At 43.5% G+C, this 18,929-nt stretch overlaps 2 protein-coding genes across 7 annotated transcripts in view; one reads left to right on the top strand and one right to left on the bottom strand.

Moving 5' to 3' along the window:
• Nucleotides 1-18,929, top strand: part of ATP8A2 (ATPase phospholipid transporting 8A2) — a 581,949-nt gene that overhangs the window by 502,552 nt on the left and 60,468 nt on the right. The gene's annotated exons all lie outside the window — the stretch shown is intronic.
• On the bottom strand, nucleotides 15,494-15,700 carry LOC113920778 (guanine nucleotide-binding protein G(I)/G(S)/G(O) subunit gamma-5-like). Its single transcript, XM_035726895.1, has one exon. The coding sequence runs from the start codon at nucleotides 15,698-15,700 to the stop codon at nucleotides 15,494-15,496; it is 207 nt and encodes a 68-aa protein (XP_035582788.1).

Genomic DNA, 18,929 nt, shown 5'->3' with positions numbered 1-18,929 from the left:
AATCAAATACCCAGCCTACTTAAGTATTAACATACCACTTGCTTCATCTCTTTTTGAAAAGAAACAAAATGTTAGCCATATTGTTGAGTGCCCCTGGTGGCCCTCCCCATCTCGTTCACCTTGAGATAGAAATACTCTTGTGACTTTAATGTTTACTGTTTTCATGCATGTATTATGTATGTATAAACCTATAGAAAATATAAATGATACGCAGTGTTGGGCACCTGGGTGGCTCAGTTGGTTAAGCGACTGCCTTCGGCTCAGGTCATGATCCTGGAGTCCCAGGATCAAGTCCCACATCGGGCTCCCTGCTCAGCGGGGAGTCTGCTTCTCCCTCTGACCCTCTTCCCTCTCGTGCTCTCTATCTCTCATTCTCTCTCTCTCAAATAAATAAATAAAATCTTAAAAAAAAATAATACACAGTGTTGAGTTGTGCAGGGTTTTGAAACTTCATATAGATTGTATCATATATACCCTTCTCTTCAACACTGGGTTGTTTTGGGGTTTCTCTCAAAACTGCTTTTGATGTTTATCCATAGTGATATAATTGTAGTTCATTCATTTTAATGCTGTTTACAGTTACATAAATATGCCAACATTTATTCTCCTATTGATAAACATTTAAGTTACTTTTTTTTTCGCCATTTCCGAAAATACCATAGCAAACTTCTCCTGTCTGTATTTGTGGACGCATATGAGTTTCCCTGGAGTATATAATCAGGAATGGAATGTACATTGGGAATCTCTCAACCTGTGGCTTTTCTTGAAACTTGTGTCTTTTAATGCAAAGTTTTCCATTGTAATGCAGTCAAACTCATCTCCTTCCTTCATGGTTTCTGCTGTTTTGTATCATTTTCTAAAAGATAGTCAAGGTCATAAGGGTATTCTTCCACATTTTCTACAAGTTTTAAAGTTTTGCTTGTCACCTTGGGAGTGGCGTGTGCCTGTGGTGGGAAGCAAGGACAATTGGATGTTTTGCAACTTGATACGCAGGGCCCCGCCCTGGTGAGCCCTCCCCCACAGGGTACTCTGTGCACAGGATACTCTACCGCTAGGTCTCTAGTATTGTCATGTGGGATTCTTCATGTCCAGCCCCTCCCGTGTTTCATCTCAGGGGTGGGGTCTGAGTAGAGTGGGGCTGGGGATATCCTGCTAGTCACACTTAGAGGAACATGAGCATGTGCCTCCAGGCAAATGGGTTTGAACATAGAGAGCATCTGAGATGCTCCACAACCCCTGCACTGGAGACTGTCTCTATGGAGAGCCTCAGAATAGTAAGACCTCCGGTATAGTTAGGGCGGAAATCTCTGGAGAACTGCTGGGCCATCAACTGGAGACCTCCTCTCCTCACTCATATTACTTCCGTTTTATAAAAATGATTATTTTCTAATCCTTTGATGCCCTCTGGAATGCTTTGAAGGCCAAGATATTATTTTTGTTTCATAGGTATCAATGTTATAAGACTTGTCCTACTGAGAAATAGTGAGGAACCATGGAATCCCAACAGATCCTTCAGCCTATTTATTGCTTGTTTGTTTGATTTAAGTAATCTCTACACCTAATATGGGCCTCGAATTCACAACCCTGAGATCAAGAGCCTCACGCTCCGCTGACTAAGCCAGCCAGGCTCCTGCAGCCTATGTAGATTGTGGGCCATCCATTAACAGACGTGCACCATGTTGTTTGTTACTGAGCACCAAGACATGGCAACTTTTGTTTTATTGAGTGAAGACATGTGACTGCTTGCTCAGCGTGACTGCCCTGTGCCTGGGAAATGAAAACATTCCCATGAAATAATTCAATTATCTACTTATTTAAACTTATCATTTTAAAATGTTACATTTTAAGCAGAATAGAAAAAGGGAAGGGTCAGAAATGTAATGAAAGAATTATGTAAAGTCAGGATAGGATTTCTGAGCTAAAAATGAAGCTGGATTATACAAACATAAAGCCTTGCAATTTATTAAAAGGAAAGTTATTGAAATGCGAACAAATCATAATAAAATATTAGTCAAGTATGAATAGACAGCACAGCCACTGTCTGTTAAGAATATGGCTCTCATACCATGAGACAGGCAGGCCCTGGCTCTAGAGTCAGAGAGACATGGATTCAAATTCCAACTCAGACGCTTACCATGTGACCTGGAATTGGTTGCTTAACCACTGAGTCTTAGTTGCATCATCTGTAAAAGGGGAACAATTAGTTTCTCTCTTGCAGGTGTTTTTGGGGGGCTTAGAAATAATATAGTTGGGAGTACCCAGGAAGAGATGTTCCATGGAAGAGAGGAGAAGCTCAAATAAAGACCCACCTCCCACTTGGGCCTGAGGCCAGTGGTGTCTTTAAGGAAGACAGAAAATGCTAGGGAAGAGTTGGGAAGAAGTGAGGGTTGGTTTTAGAGTAATAACATATATTTATGTTGTTTGGGTTACCCTCGCTGGGAGTTTGGAGGTATTGCAGGTTGTGCTTCTGAGCCCATAAGGGCACCCAGCAGTGTATGCATAGAGATGAATACAGAGTTTAACCAAATGCACTGCATTCTGTCCTTGTGTGTAGATGCCTGTGGATGTAACCTTGGAGGAGCATGCTCCCTTCATCTTTCTATCTCTAGTGGGTAGCAGAGAGGTTAACACAGAATGAGTGCTCAAAAACTGCTGGAGGGAGGAAGGCAGGTTGGGTGTTGCTGTGAAGCTCCTAGTTTCGTGAAAGAAAGAAATTCATTGGGGCACCTGGGTGACTCAGTCCTTAAGCATCTGCCTTTGGCTCAGGTCATGATCCCAGGGTCCTGGGATCGAGCCCTGCATCAGGCTCCCTGCTTGGTGGGAAGCCTGCTTCTCCCTCTCCCACTCCCCCTGCTTATGTTCCCCCTTTCACTGTCTCTCCCTCTGTCAAAATAAATAAATAAAATCTTTAAAAAAAAAAGGAAAGAAAGAAAGAAATCCAATTTAAGAGTAGGCAGCATTATTTTAATTTCTTCATTTGGTACTTGGGGTGGGTATTTTGCAATACTCATTTGCTTACCATGAAACTTGATTAAATCAAGTCCTTTCTCCCTTGCAAGAACATTTTTTTCTATTAAAAAAAAAAGGAAATCTGAACTTTGGTGTAGAGGAGCAGTAAAAAGTAACAGCAAGAGTGAACAAGAAAGAGAGAACTATGCAGAAGGCGTCCCTGGGGGACTACACGCTGCTGCTAAATTTCAGTTGCAGTTGTCAGAGTTAAAGAAAACACTGGAGAAAATGTCTCATGGAGGGTTCCCCGGATTGTTGTGCTGTAAGAAGGACAGCTAGCGGGGGCACCGAAGCCAACTGGCAGGGGCTCTGATGACCGGGTGCCACGCACCAGCCATTGAGCTCATTTGCTCCACCTCGGGTAACTTTTACAGTCAGAGCTGCTTCAGGATGAGCACAAGACACTGTGCCCATGTTTGGGGGTGGGGGAAACAAGGCAGAGTGGAAGGAAGGAAGAAGTCCATAGGTAGTTTTGAAGGGTAAGCCCAGGGCTTCTTGGGGATTTAGGTGAAATGAACTGTGGATGAACCTAGCTAACTGGGTGCTGGGCACAACAGCCCTGGGAGGGAAGTGCTGCAGCCCTCTTGGTTCTACAGCGGAGGAAACTAAGGCATGGAGAGGTTAACTAACCCTGTGTAAGTGTCATGGTCTGAAGCTTAGAGGCACAGTTCTATCCCAGGTCCCCCTGAATCCAAAGTCCTCATTCTTCACTACTGTATTCAGTGGCCAGGAAGATTCCTGCAGGAGCAGTAAGGAGTTAGCCCAAGGCTGCTACACTGGGTTCTAGAACTCTACTGCTTCAGTAGATGTTCACTGTGACTGTGAGGCAATGGAGCAGAGTGCCTGTATCCCCAGGGGAATGTCACTCTCCTCCTGAGAATCCTTCTGGTCGTGGATCTCCATTCTGGGAAATAGATTGAGAAGCAGCCCAAGGACTACCCCAACAGGGTAGGAAGCAGAGAGACCTCGATCCACAGCAGTGATCAAGAGCCACTTGAAGCCTGGATCTGAGTAAAAAAAGTGTGATATAGTTAAATCTTGGTGATTCAAGGGCTTTCCATGTCTGCCCCCACCTTTGCTCCCACCCCCAGTAAGCTCCTGCTTACAGCTCCTGGGAATGTCCCGTGCCTACTGATTGGCCATCTAATGTACAAATTCTTTGCAAACCTAGATATGTTTTTGTGACTGTTCACTACATTTTCCTTAAACTTGTTCAGGGGACACCCCTGACAGTGGAGGAAAGAGAAGGCAAGCATTCCCCAGGGAAGCCTGGGGATATATCCTGTGGCATTGCATCTCAAAAATGATATTGACTTGAAGACTCTGGTTTTAGGGAAAAAAACCATCCAATTTTATTGTAAAAATGTTCTTGATTTTATTTTCTATATCCTTTAATTCTGCTCTAATCTTTATTGTTTCCTTCTTTCTGCTGGTTTCTGTCTTCATTTGTTCTTTTTCTAGCTCCTTTAAACATAAACTTAGGTTATATGAGATTTTTCTTGCTTCTTGAGATAGGTCTGTATTGCTATAAACTTCCCTCTTAGAACTGCTTTTGCAGCATCCCAAAGGTTTTGGACCATTATGTTTTCACCTCCATTTTTATTTGCTTCCATGTACTTTTAAATTTCTTCTTTTATTTCCTGGTTGACCCATTCACTGTTTAGTAGCATGTTATTTAACCTTCATGTATTTGTGATCTTTCCAGAGTTTTTCTTGTTGACTTCTAGTTTCATAGTGTTGTGGTCAGAAAAGGTGCATGGTATGACTTTGATTTTCCTGAACTCGTTGAGAATTGTTTTGTGGGCTAATATGTGATCTGTTCTAGAGAATGTTCCAGGTGTATTTGAAAAGAATGTGTAATCTGCTGTTCTGGGGTGGAATGTTCTGAATATATCTGTTAAATCCATCTGGTCCAGTGTGTCATTCAAAGCCATGGTTTTCTTTTTTTTTTTTATTTTTTTTATTGTTATGTTAATCACCATATATTACATCATTAGTTTTTGGTGCAGTGTTCCATGATTCATTGTTTGTTCATAACACCCAGTGCTCCATGCAGAACGTGCCCTCCTCAATACCCATCACCAGGCTAACCCATCCCCCTACCCCCCTCCCCTCTAGAACCCTCAGTTTGTTTTTCAGAGTCCATCATCTCTCATGGTTCGTCTCCCCCTCTGACATACTCCCCTTTTCTTCCTCTCCTGTTATCTTCTTCTTTTTCTTTTTTCTTAAAATATGTTGCGTTATTTGTTTCAGAAGTACAGAACTGTGATTCAACAGTCTTGCACAATTCACAGCGCTCACCGTAGCACATACCCTCCCCAATGTCTATCACCCAGCCACCCCATCCCTCCCACCCCCAACCACTCCAGTAACACTCAGTTTCTTTCCTGAGATTAAGAATTCCTCATATCAGTGAGGTCATGTGATACATGTCTTTCTCTGATTGACTTATTTCACTCAGCATAACACCCTCCAGTTCCATCCACGTCGTTGCAAATGGCAAGATCTCATTCCTTTTGATGCAAAGCCATGGTTTTCTTGTTGATTTTCTGTTTAGATGATCTGTCCATTGATGTAAGTGGAGGTTAAAGTCTCCTACTACTGTTGTATGATTATCAATTAGTTCTTTTATGTTTGTTTTTAATTGCTTTATAGATCTGGGTGCTTTTATGTTAGGAGCATAAATATTTACAATCGTTTATCTTCTTGTTGGGTTGTTCCCTTTATTATTATCTAGTGTCATTCTTTGACTTTTGTTACAGTCTTTGTTCTAAAGTCTGTTTTGTCCAATGTAAGTATTGCTATGCTGATTTCTTTTGATAATTAATTTGCATGATAGATGTTTCTCCATTCCCTCACTTTCAGTATGCAGGTGTCTTTAGGTCTGAAATCAGTCTCCTGTAGGCAGCATATAGATGGGTCTTGTTTTTATATCCATTCTGACATCCTATGTCTTTTGATTGGAGTGTTTAGTCCATTTACATCCAGAGTAATTCTTGATAGATATGTACTTACTGCCATTTTATTATTTGTTTTGTGGGTATTTCTGAATATTTTCTCTGATCCTTTCTTTCTCTCTTTCATGGTTTGCTGAAATTCTTTAGCAATATATTTGGATTTCTCTCTCTTTATTCTTTGCATATTTATTAGTGGTTTTTTATTTGTGGTTACCATTAGGTTTGTATATAGCATCTTCTGCATATAGCATTCTATATTAAGTTGATGGTCATTTGAGTTTGAACCCATTCTTTACTCTTGTACTCCCCACATTTTAGGTATATGGTGTCATATTTTATATCCTTTTATTTTGTGAGTTCCTTGACAGATATTTTACAGAAATACTAATTCTTTAAAGATTTATTTATTTATTTATTTACTTACTTACTTACTTATTTGTCAGAGAGAGAGCACAAGCAGGGGAAGTGGCAGGCAGAGGGAGAAGCAGGCTCCCTGCCGAGCAAGGAGCCTGATGCGGAACTGGATCCCAGGACCCTGGGATAATGACCTAAGCCAAAGGCAGACACGTAACTGACTGAGCCACCCAGGCATACACAGAAATACTCATTTTTACTGCTTTTGTGTTTCTTACCTTCATACTGTCATTTTTGGCCTTTCCCCCCATTCAGAGAGACCCCTTCTAATATTTCATGCAGGGCTGGTTTAATGGTCATGAACTCCTTTAGTTTCCGTTTGTCTGGGAAACTATCTCTCCTTCTATTTTGAATGATCGCCTGGCTGGATAGAGTATTCTTGGCTGCAGGTTTTTCCTATTCAGCACTCCGAATATATCATGCCACTTCTGGCTTGCAAAGTTTCTGTTGAAAAATCTGCTGATAGTCTTATGGGGTTTCCTTTGTATGTAACTATCTTTTTGTTGTGTTTAATATTTTTTTATCACTATATTTTGCCATTTTAATTACAATATGTCTTGGTGTGGATCTGCTTTTATTGATTCTGTTGGGAATTCTCTGTGCCTCCTGGGTCTGGATATCTGTTTCCTTCCACAGATTAGGAAAGTTTTGTTATTATTTCTTCAAATAAATTCTCTGGCCCCTTTTATCTCTTCTTCTTCTTCTGGGACTCCTATAATATGAATGTTCGTACATTTGGTGGAGTCACTGACTTCCCTAAGTCTATTCTCATTTGCATAATTCTTTTTTTCTCTTTTGTTCAGCTTGCTTACTCTCCACTACTTCATCTTCTAGGTCATTAATTGTTCTGCTTCTTCCAGCCTCCTATTCCTTCCATCAAGTGTGTTTCTCATTTCACTACTGAGCCCTTTATCCTCTCTGCTATGTTATTCCTTATCTCTGTGTTAATTGTCTCACTGATGTCCTCCACTCTTTTCTCAAGTCCAATGTTTTAAATTCTCCGTCAGGCATGTTATTTATATCTGTTGCACTTAGGTCTCCATCCATGGCCTTGTCCTGTTCTTTCATTTGAGACAAATCCCTTTCTCTTTTCATTTTGTCTAAGTCTCTGTGCCTATTTCTGGGTGTTAGGAAAGTCGGCTAAGTCTCCTGTTTTTGAGGGTAGAGGCTTTATGAAGAAGAGGTCCTGTACTGCCCTGCTGTGTAATGTCCCTTATTCCCTAGGGCCTGATGCTTCTGAGAGTATCTCCAGTGTGTGCTGCGTGCACTCTGCTGTTGTGACCTGGCCACTTTATTCTTCAAGATAGTCATCTCCAGAGGCTCTCTTTGCCTGTTATGGGCAGTATTTGGTCCCTGGCCTGAATGTGGTATGTTTTAACTAGGTGTGTTCTGGTCTGCTTGGGAAATGAGACCTGTCTTCACCGTCCTGGGAACTGAGGTCTTGCAAAACTCCCTAGTTGAGAGATGTGGTATTGGCTGGAGTTTAGGCCAGTCTTCTGGGGGAGGGCCCCCCACCATGCTGGGACTGAGGCAAGCATGACTGGGAGGGGGTATTCCACCAGAGTATATTGAGAGTCAGCACTCTGCTGGTTCCTGCATGTGGCCCAAGGCTTATGCTGAGGGGTGGGGGAAGGAAATGGCATTGGCCAGTTCCTTTGTTCTCTGAGCAGTGTCTCCATGAATGCTTGTCTCTCTGGGATGTGCTCCAAGATGAGCGAATAATCTCCCCACTGTGTGCCCCAGGGACTCTTCAGATCCCTGTTTCCAGTATGTCTGTGGGCTGTTGCCCTGCCTTCTCTCCAAGAGCAGCACAGTGCCCTCTGAGCTCTCCCAGAACCAAGCCTGCTGATCTTTAAAACCCCAAGCTTTAAGCCCTGTTGGTTACAGGAACTCATGACATTCCGACCCTCTAGCTTTCCAAGCCAGTTGCTATGGGGATTCATTTTCCCCGTGTGCTCATTCCCCTGTGGGCTAGTCTGTGTCTTGCCCTTCTCTGCAACTATGCCTCCCTCCCCACCACAGTGGCCACAAGCTGTTTCCCTCCCAAGCCACGTCTCTGTACTTCCTAGCTTCTTCTATGTGACCTCTTCTCTACCTTTAGTTGTGGAGTTTGTCCTGCCAGTGTTTAGGTCAATTTCTGGGGTATTTAGGATGATTTCATAGTTATCTAGTTGTATTTGTGGGATGAGACAAACCTAAGGTCCTCCTACTCTGCCGCCATCTTCCCCTTACCCTCTTTTCTTGGTTTTAACATGAAATGATCTATTTTTCAAATCTTTAGGTGAGATTGAAGATCTAGGATGATGTATCTTGTTTTCCCTGTGGTTTTTACTCCAATTTAGACTACACAAATCTTCCAGGTCATATTAGCATTTTTAAAGGTATTCTAAATGCACAAAGGAGTGATTAATGAGGACTTTTCAGTGAGATAAAATGTCTCATATTTAGGATATGTGTGTGAGAGTGTATACATTCTATTAATTATGCAGTTCCCATTGTCTACCTCTTCATTAATTTCAAGTACAAAAGCTGGGGAGACAGTCTTTCCTAGGGTCACTCCTGTCAGGTCACATGAGTGGCTGCCAACCTTATGTACCTGTAAGGCCGTCTTCTAGGGTGGAAGTTTTTATCATCACCCAAAACAATGATTTTATGTATTTAGTTTGTGGTTCCTGCCACCAAGGAGCCTACAGAAAAACCTAAAAGCCTGCAGGATCTCCAGGATCTTCCAGCTCTGAATTCCTTGCCATCTGCACTAAGATGATTGTGGGCTGTTTATTCTATAGTGTTCAATTCTGTGTGACTGGGGAGACCTCACTCACTCCTTAGCCCTGTGGACGTGGCTTAGGCTCTTTGACAGAGTCTGGGTTGAAAATTTTCCTCCAGCTTCCTGGGCCAGGACTCAGGCAGGCACCATAGTTAGCCTTCTGACATGCATCCACCTGGAGAACATTTTTCATGAACAATTAACAGCTATTCTTTTTTCTACTCGGGCACAAAGTTATGAGTGGACATCTTTCATCATTGTAGAGTGACAGCTGAGTCCGTGCTCTGAGTGGTGTTCTGTAGAGATGAGAGCAGTGCTTGGCCTGCTATAATGATAGGAAGTTCACCTTGATCAGTTAAAAATAGAAGGCACCCTATCGGCAGTAAACACAAATGAGCAGTGCTTATAGCTGAGTAGAAAGAATAGAATTTGGTTATTTCACTCTTTAGCTATTTTTACTGGGAACACTTGCTGCCCGTCACCAGTAAGCAACCTATTTGCAATAGAATTTGGGAATTCTGCATCATGCAGCTCAACCTGTCCACCCACCAGAGAGCAGTGGTGGGTACACCTCCTGATAGCTGGAGCAGAATCTCATCACCCAGCTCGCCCTTAAATGCTGACTCAGGAATCAGTCTGCATTACTACTGGCCACTTTTGGGATATCCAAGTAAGATTTGGGCTTATATAAATAGCACAGAAAAATTAGGTAGTTATAGGAATGTGTATAGTACTTACCACGTGCCAGGCACTTTTTATAGTGCTTTACATTTATGAATTCATTTAGGCCTCAGGGTATCCCTAATGAGGTAAGTATTCTATTTTTACCATTTTACAGAGGAAGAAACTGAGGCATGGTAGTTAAGTAAGAGTAAGTGTCAGAGGTGGGATTGGCGTTTTGGCAGGCTGTCTGTGCTTGTTATGGACTGAATGTGTACCCCCAAAATTCATATATTGAAGCCCTCACCGTTAATGTAATGATATTTGGAGATGGGGCCTTTGAGAGGTGATTAGGTTTAGATGAGGTCATGTGGCGGGGGTGGGGGCTCTCGTGATGTGAGCAGGGCCCTTGTAAGAGGAGGCGTCAGAGAGCTTGCTCCCTCTCTCTCCCCCTCCCCCTCCCTCCTTGCATGCGTATGTACACACACACACACACACACACACACACACACACACACGTCATGTGAGCACAGCGAGAAGGCAGCCTTCTATGGGCACCTCCCTGGCACCCATGTCCCGGATGTCCAGCCTCCAGAACTATGAGGACGCACATCTGTGGTCTGAGCCCACAGTCGCTGGCACGCTGTTATGGCAGCTCAAGCTGACAGACAGTGCTCTTGAAGACTGTGCAGTCCAGCCCCCCATAGAAGCCCTCACAGACCCTCAGCTTTTCAAGAAACATTGCTGCTCACTCTTTTTGGTCTTTCAGATGTCCTTTTTCAGCAGTGCCTCTGCCAAGCTCTTGATTCGAGACCTTGATTTCATCCACCTCTGTGGGAGGAGCAATGAGTGAAACACCTCCTTATTCTACCGTAGGAAGAGCAGGTGACCCATAGGCTGCGCCACAAGGGTGTGTATTCTGACACCATAGCAGCCAAGGAATGAATGAAGCGAAAGAAGCACTTTTCTGTTCCAGAGCCCTGGGCTCTGTGGGGGCAGGAGGGCAGCTTTAGCTGTACCTGGAGCCAGTCCCTGTGTCTCTGAACCTTCTAGAGTCAGGGGCCAGCTAGTCATAATCATCTCTCTTCTAGGGGCTCGTCCCTCAGATGGTGAATTGTTGAGATGGGCCATTTTTACTGGTATCTGTCCTAAACACTGTGCTTTAACATTGAACCTAATGTTCTAAATTACCATAGTTGTTGCAACTGTGAGGCATCTAATATTTCAGGAAAATGGATAACTTTCTGTGACCCTTTTGGCTTTCTGTGCAACCACACGACAATCGCAATCTAGAAATAGTAATTTTTGAAATTGTTTATACACGCATAAAATAAACACTGTGCCTCAGACACTCAGGTCCACAGCATGATTTCTGGAAGCCAGCAGGCCCACCTCTATGGGAGGAGAGTCAGAGCTGGGACCGCGGTGTCCCCACAGCCCTCCCCAACCCCCTGCAGGACAGCTGCCCCAAGACACAGAAGACAGAGGCTACATGTATGTCTTCAGTGAATGTCACTTCTTTTGTTCTTGAAGGTAGAAGAGAGTACAGACTGCATATTTTTTAAATTATACACAACCAGTTTTAAACCTGACCCCTTCTTACCTTGGACGTGAGTCCCACATTTCTGAGCAGCGATAACCGATTTCCTTGCCTTCATTTCATGTAGCAGGCCCTGTGAAGAGTGGTAAGAATTGTCTTCTCATCCAAAAAACCATCTCAGGAAATCAGTGGTCTCTAAAATGGGGTGCTGGGACGCCTGGGTGGCTCAGTTGGTTAAGCATCTGCCTTTGGCTCGGGTCATGGTCCCAGGGTCCTGAGATTGAGCCCCACATCGGGCTCCCCGCCTCTTCCTCTGCCTTTGCCTCTCCCTCTCTCTCTCTCTCTCTCTCTCTCTCTCTCTGACAAATAAATAAATAAATAAATCTTTAAATAAAATAAAATGCTGTGCTAAAGAGCAAAATTGGAAATCAAAATGACCTGGAAAAGGATAAGTTAATAATCCAAGGGATGTCAAGCCTCACCTTTCTCTCTTTCCCAAACAGCCTGTTTGGGAAAACTGGGAGATGGTGTTTCTTCACCAGGTGGGGAGTAAATAAGAGTTTAAATGTTGCCACAAGGTTTTTAAAAATCACCCCATTCTACATGCCCTGAAACAAGCATGCCCTCCCTTGGGTGGGGGTGGAGTGTGGTGAAGGGAGTCTGTGTTGGCTTCCAAGTTTTCTTTCTGGAGCTTTTAACTTTGTCACAGCTGCCCCTCCAGTCAGTGGGGAAAGGCTCTCAGTCCTGTGGCTTCTGTCATAAGTAGTTCACGTGATGATAATAATGTTTGTCAGAGTAGACCCCACAGGCACAATGTCATTACCACAATGAGCCTCTAAGCCACTTGAACGGCTCAAATAGAAATTACTGACAATACCAAATGTGGTGAACACGTGGAACAAGAGGAATGCTCATCCATTCACTTCACTCATACAACTGCCTCGGTGGACACTTAGGCCATTTCTTAAAGGGTAATTATATACAAGCCCACCTTTTGTGATGCTTCACAGATACTGCACCTTTTACAAACTGAAGGTCTGTGGCAACCCTGGCTTGAGCAAGCCTATGGGTGCCATTTTTCCAACAACATTTGCTTATTTGGTGTCTGTCTGTGTCACATTTTCGTAGTTCTCACAATATTCTAAACTTTTTCGTCGTGATTACATTTGTTATGGGGATCTGTGGTCAGTGATCTTTGATGTTACTCTTGTAATTGTTTGGAGGCACCACAAACCACACCCACATAAGACCATGAACTTAATCCATAAATCTGACTGCTCTATCAACCAAATGTTCCCCTGTCTCTCTCCCTCTCCTTGGGTGTCTCCCTGTTCCCCGAGACACAATATTGAAGTTAGGCAAATGAATAACCCTACCATGGCCTCTGAGTGTTCAGGTGAAAGGAAGATTGGCACATGTCTCTCCCTTTAAATCAAAACCTAGACATGATTAAGCTTAGTGAGGAAGGCATGCCAAAAGCTGAGCCAGGCCAAAAAGTAGCCCTTTTGCACCAAACAGCCAAGCTGTGAATGCAAAGAAAATGTTCTGGAAGGGAGGTAAAATTGCAACTCCAGTGAACACACAAATGATGAGAAAGTGAAACGGCCTTATTGCAGATATGGAGTAGTTTTGAGTGGTCTGGGCAGAAGATGAAACCAGCCACAACATTCTCAAGGCAGAGGCTAATCCAGAGCAAGCCACTAATTCTCTTCAATTTAGGAAGGCTGAGAGAAGTGAGAAGTCCGCAGAAGGAAAGTCTGAAGCCGGCAGAGGTTGGTTCACGAGGTTGAAGGAAAGAAGCCAGCTCCACAACAGAAAGCACAAGGTGAAGCAGCAAGGGCTGGTGGAGAAGCTGCAGCAAGTTCTCCAGAAGGTCCAGCTACAACAGCAATGCAGGTGGCTACACTCCAAGACAGACTTTCAGTGTAGACAGGACAGCCTTCTACTGGAAGAAGATGCCATCAAGGACTTTCAGAGATACAGAGAAGTCAGTGCCTGGCTTCTAAGCTCCAAAGGACAGGCTGACTCTCTTGTTAGGGACTAATGTAGCTGGTGACTTGAAGTCAGCAAAGTGCTCACTGGCCATTCTGAAAATCTTAGGGCCCTTCAGAATGATGTTCAATCCACTGTGCCCATGCTTTATAAATGGAAAAAGAAAGCCTGTCAGACAGCACGTCTGATAGCGCTTCTGTTTACAACATGGTTTACTGAATATTTTAAACCCACTGTTGAGACCTAGTGCTTGGAAAAAAAGATTCTTATCAAAATTTTGCTGCTCATTGACAATGCACCCGGTCATCCAAGAGCTCCGACAGAGATGTACAATGAGATGAATGTTGTTTTCATGCCCGCTGACACAGTATTGATATGGCAGCTCACAGATCAGAGAATAATTGCAACTCTCAAGTCTTATTATTGAAGAAATACATGTCGAAAGGCTCTCACTGCCATAGAAAGTGATTCCTCTAATGGGCCTGGGCAAAGTCAATTGAAAACCTTCTGAAAAGGATTCACCATTCTAGATGCCTTTAAGAACATCCATGATTCATGGGAAGAGGTCAAAATCTCCACATTCACAGGAGTTTGGGAGAGGTTGGTTCCCACACACATGGAGGAGTTGGAGGGGTTCAGGACATCAGTGGGGGCAGTCACTGCAGAGGTGGTGGAAACAGCAAGAAAACTGGAATTAGAAGTGGAGCCTGAAGATGGGACCACGTTGCTGCAATCTCATGATCAAACTTGAACAGTTAAGGAGCTGCTTCTCATGGATGAGCCAAGAAAGTGGTTTCTTGAGATGCAATCTGCTCCTGGTGGAGATGCTGTGAAGACTGTTGACCACAAAGGATTTAGAATCTTACAACAACTTAGCTGATAAATCAGCAGTAGGGTTTGAGAGGATTGACTACAGTTTTGAAAGAAGTTCCACTGTGAGTGAAATGCTATCAAACAGCATCACAAGCTACAGAGAAATCGTTCGGGAAAGGAAGAGTCACTCAATGCAGCAAACTTCCCTGTTGTCTTCTAAGAAACTCCTCCTGCCACCCCAGCCTTCAGCAACCACCACCCTGGTCGGTCAGCAGCCACCTACATGGAGGCGAGCCGCTCAGCCAGCAGAAAGATTACAACTTGCTGAAAACTCAGATCAGTGATCATTTCTTAGCAATAAGTATTTTTAAATTAAGGTATGTGCATTGTTTTTTAAGACATAATGCTATTGTACACTTAACAGACTACAGTAAGTGTATACATAACTTTTATATACACTGGGAAACCAATTTCATTTGACTTGCTTTATTGCAATATTTGCTTTATGGCAGTGGTCTGGAACCGAACCCACAATATCTCTGAGGTCTGCCTTCACTTTCCATATGACAGAGCAACCCCACTCCCAAGTGTGTACCCCACAGAAACAGAAACATATGTACACAAAATGACTTGTACAAACACATGTGGAGAGCAGCCTTATTCTTAATAATAGCCCCAAACTAGAAATAACCCAAATGTCCATTCATAGGAGACTAGTTAAACAAATTGTGATATATTCGCATGACAGAATACTACTCAAAAAAATTTTTAAAAAGCGAGTTGTAGGGCGCCTGGGTGGCTCAGTCGTTAAGCATCTGCCTTCGGCTCAGGTCATGATTCCAGGGTCCTGGGATCAAGTCCCACATCGGGCTTCCTGCTCAGCGGGAAGCCTGCTTTTCCCTCTCCCACTCCCCCTGCTTGTGTTCTTTCTCTCACTGTCTCTCTCTGTCAAATAAATAAATAAAATCTTTAAAAAAAATAAAAAGTGAGTTATAGGTACATGCAAGAACATGAATGAATCTCAAGGCATCATGTTGGGTGAAAAAGAAGCCAGATTCGAAAATATGAATACTTTCCCATTTAGATGAAATTCTTTTTTTTTTACACTAAGTATTTTATTGTATGCTGCTGCTAGTGTATATAAAATAATTACCTTTGTGAAATAGAAATTTATGAAAATTCAGAGGTAGATGTTAAGGACTGACAAAAGTAGAAGTTTATATAGTATGGCACGTGTTATAGGGATAATAAAGTTTTGTACAGGCTTCAAATTCAGTTCTCCTTTGAATATTCACTGGTTCATGAAAAGTGGTTTAGAAAACCATCCAAAGATTCATTTTGCTATAAAAAGGAACAGAATTTTTGGGGTCTGGTGGGATTCGCACTTGAAGATACACCAGTTAGCAGGGGTTCGTGCTGGGCATTCTGCAGACAGAATTGTTTCAAATCTGCAGCTGCCTGGGAAACCTTCACACGGTCGAGCCCGGCTTCCAGCCTGAGCTGTTGAACCACTTTCTTCATAGCAGTGATGCTGGAGGAACCAGACATGGCGGTCTCAAGAGCGGGCAGATTCATTCGTGTGTGGATCAGTCAGTTCGTGGGTCCACGGGGCCAGATGGTGGGCTAGATGAAATTCTAAAATAGGCAAAACGTAGTGCCGAATCTGGACAGGCATTGCACATTCCGTTTATGCATACAGATGTCATTATTCAGATGTAGACAATTGTCACAACTCTTTGAACTAAATCCTTAAGATTTGTGCATTTGAGTGTATTTAAGTTATAACCCCCCTGAAAGCATTCCTTTATCCTCCTGGAGGGTGAATAACTTTCTCAAGAGCATAAGGGGATGCTTTTGAAAAACCCGTATCATGTGACTATGGTAATCATCCACCACTAACTTCAGGGTTTCAAAATAGTAGTATCCTTTGATAAGGCAATGTTATGCTTCGGTGACAAAATGATAATAATAATAATAATGAAGCCCACTGTCAAAAAGAGAGTGTTAGTTATATGTTCTGTTTTGAATGACCCTACATTTGTAGGACTGATATTTTTAGGTGGTTGCTTATTCTCTCCTGCCGTCAGGGGCAGATCAGAGGGAGGCTGAGGCAGCAGATTTTTGGGCTGGAGGTTATGGCTTCAAATCCCCTTTTGTGAAGGTGGACCTGGAAATACCACTGGATTGGCAGTTAAATATTAGGATCAGGTATGTGGGAAAGTTTGAGTTAGCACAGATATGGAGGTACTTCTGGGATCACTTGGTGGTTTTTCTAAAAATGCATTTGCAATTACAGAGTGCTTGGTAGGGTAATCTTCAGAGGATGTTCCATGGAAGACAACTGAGAGATGTCTTCCCCTTTTCAGTACATCTAAGCTTAAAATTGGCACCAGGTCATTGGCACCTTATACAGGGGACGAGTGGGTATGCACAATGTCAGGAGAGGAACCCTATTTCAGAATTCGCATCCTCCCTCCTGTGGCAAGTGAATACAGTCCCACTCAGTCCTTTATGGGGCCATGGGAAATTCTTTCCTGCTGCACTGCAGAGTCCACACCTGTCTGGGTTCCGCATGCTCCGAGAATTCCCTGTGGAGGATGGATTTGTGCAGCACACCTGCCTCCCAGCCCAGGCTTGGGAGGGGTGTGCAACTCTCAAACACGTCCACTGTTGTACGGTCGCCCAGAGCAAACAGCATTCAAATATACACTGCCGCCTTTCTGAAAAGGGCTCCTGTTGGGAGAAAAGCAGATTGAACTTCTGCACCGTCATGGAAAACAAGGTTTTCAAAAAGTCAGAGCTCACAAGCAAAACTGGGGCTCCCTTGGCCTTTGAATGGAAGAAAAAATAAATTAAGCAAGAGTCAAAAGAGGAGCTAGGGATTGCAAGGACAACTGTTCTACCAGGCTGATGGGCCTTAAGTTTTGGATAAATTTTGTTGTTGTTGTGGCCCGGTGGGGGGGCAGGGATTGGGGTGGCTTTTCTTTGGTTCTGTTTTTGTGACATTGCAAGCTGTTCAGATTTTCTTTTACTTCCATTTTCAATTTGGTGCCCTGGGTTTCTGGTGTTAAATCGAAATCAGACTCGTGCCTGGAGTGTGGTACCCTGTCTGTACTTGAAAATGCTCTCGCCTGCCTCGGGACAGGCTGGCAGGGGAAGAAGGAAGCTCCTCATTGCTCATGCTGGGGAGAGGGAGGAGGGTTTGGGACCAAGCAACGTGTGTTTGAATCTGGCAGCAAGTCCTGGGCGGGGGAGGGGGGGAGAGTTGCAGACTTAAATTTTCGTCTGTGAAATGGGAACTGTGAAGGATTAAATGGGAAGGCCTGGCACTTAGCGATGTGCAGAGAAATCCTAGTTCCTTCTCTGGGGCAGTTGAGCTGTCCCCTTCTCCACTGTCAGCATTGTTTCCCCTGCGCCCCACACTGGGATCTTAAACTGCCCTTACCTGGCTCTGGTTACTTCTGCTTCCCTTTTAAAAACTTCCTGGGCGCCTGGGTGGCTCAGTCGGTGAAGCGTCTGCCTTGGGCTCAGGTCATGATCTCGGAGTCCTTGGATTGAGTCCCGCATCGGGTTCCCTGCTTAGCGGGGAGCCTGCTTCTCCCTCTCCTTCTCCCTCTGTGCTCTCTCTCTCAAAAATAAATAAATTAAATTAAAAAAAAAAAAAACCAACGCAGAAACTTCTCATTTATCACCACTGTCTTGGGTGGCTAGACCGTGTGTGTGTGTGTGTGTGTGTGTGTGTGTGTGTGTGTGTGTGTGTGTGTGTGTGTGTGTGATAAGTAGTAGCACGCTGAAGCAAATGAATGTACTAATCCCTGATCACTCCCATTACGGGTGTCCCTGGTTAATACTACTGGTCTAACTCCACAGCTGAGCTGGGCAGCTCATTACAATCAGTCAAGCCTCCAGTCCCGTCAGGGCTCTCACCTGTTTATGCCGTAATGTGTCAACTCATTTCACCCACCTACGCCTCAGTTTACCTGCAGTGGGTTCCTATGCATTTGGCACCTGAGTTGTTCAGCCAGTGCTAGTAAAGATATGTTAACTGAGGGGTCATTCTTCCCAATAGACAGCACATCAAAAGGATGCTTTTAAAACCTCACTCAACAGTATTTAGGAGGGGTGAGGACAGAGGGTAATTTAAGTCACTTTTTTTTTTCTCAATAAACTTTTTTTTTTGCTATGCTAAGAACAAGAAAAATGTAATTAAATTTAAATAACAAAAGCTGTGGCCTTAGAGAAGCTTTCAGGACTTTGGATCTCGGTCATTCTGTAAAAATATGTAGAAACCTTTCTGGAGACACACCTTTAGGTTATATACAAGAAATCTTCCCAGCTCCAAGTTTTAAAAACCAACGACAAAACAATAGTTGCAAATTTCTGTCTAACTTTTATTCATTTGAGAGGGGGCTGCCTATTTCCAACAGGGCAGTGCAAAGTTCATTGTCCTGACTTCCCTCAGCAACTAAAATTCTTAGTTTCATAATCTGTTTTAAATAGCACCTTGTTGTTGTAAACTGTTAGGTTTTTTTAAAAGATTTTGTTTATTTGAGAGGGAGAGAAAGAGAGCATGAGAGGAGGGAGGGTCAGAGGGAGAAGCAGACTCCCTGGGGAGCAGGGAGCCGGATGCAGGACTCAATCCCGGGACTCCAGGATCATGACCTGAGCCGAAGGCAGTCGCTTAACCAACTGAGCCACCCAGGAGCCCCTGTAGTGTTAGTTTTAAATGACCCTACGCTTTGATAAATATACCAGGCAGATGATCCAGGATGTAACC

The sequence above is a fragment of the Zalophus californianus genome, chromosome 3 (assembly GCF_009762305.2).
Source record: "Zalophus californianus isolate mZalCal1 chromosome 3, mZalCal1.pri.v2, whole genome shotgun sequence".
Lineage (NCBI taxonomy): Eukaryota > Metazoa > Chordata > Mammalia > Carnivora > Otariidae > Zalophus > Zalophus californianus.
The sequence above is the reverse complement of the archived record's forward strand: the minus strand, read 5'-3'. Positions and strand labels throughout refer to the sequence as shown.

Bases quoted from the DNA above. Each gene is read 5' to 3' on its own strand.
- LOC113920778 (XM_035726895.1), bottom strand. From the start codon at position 15,700: ATGTCTGGTTCCTCCAGCATCACTGCTATGAAGAAAGTGGTTCAACAG.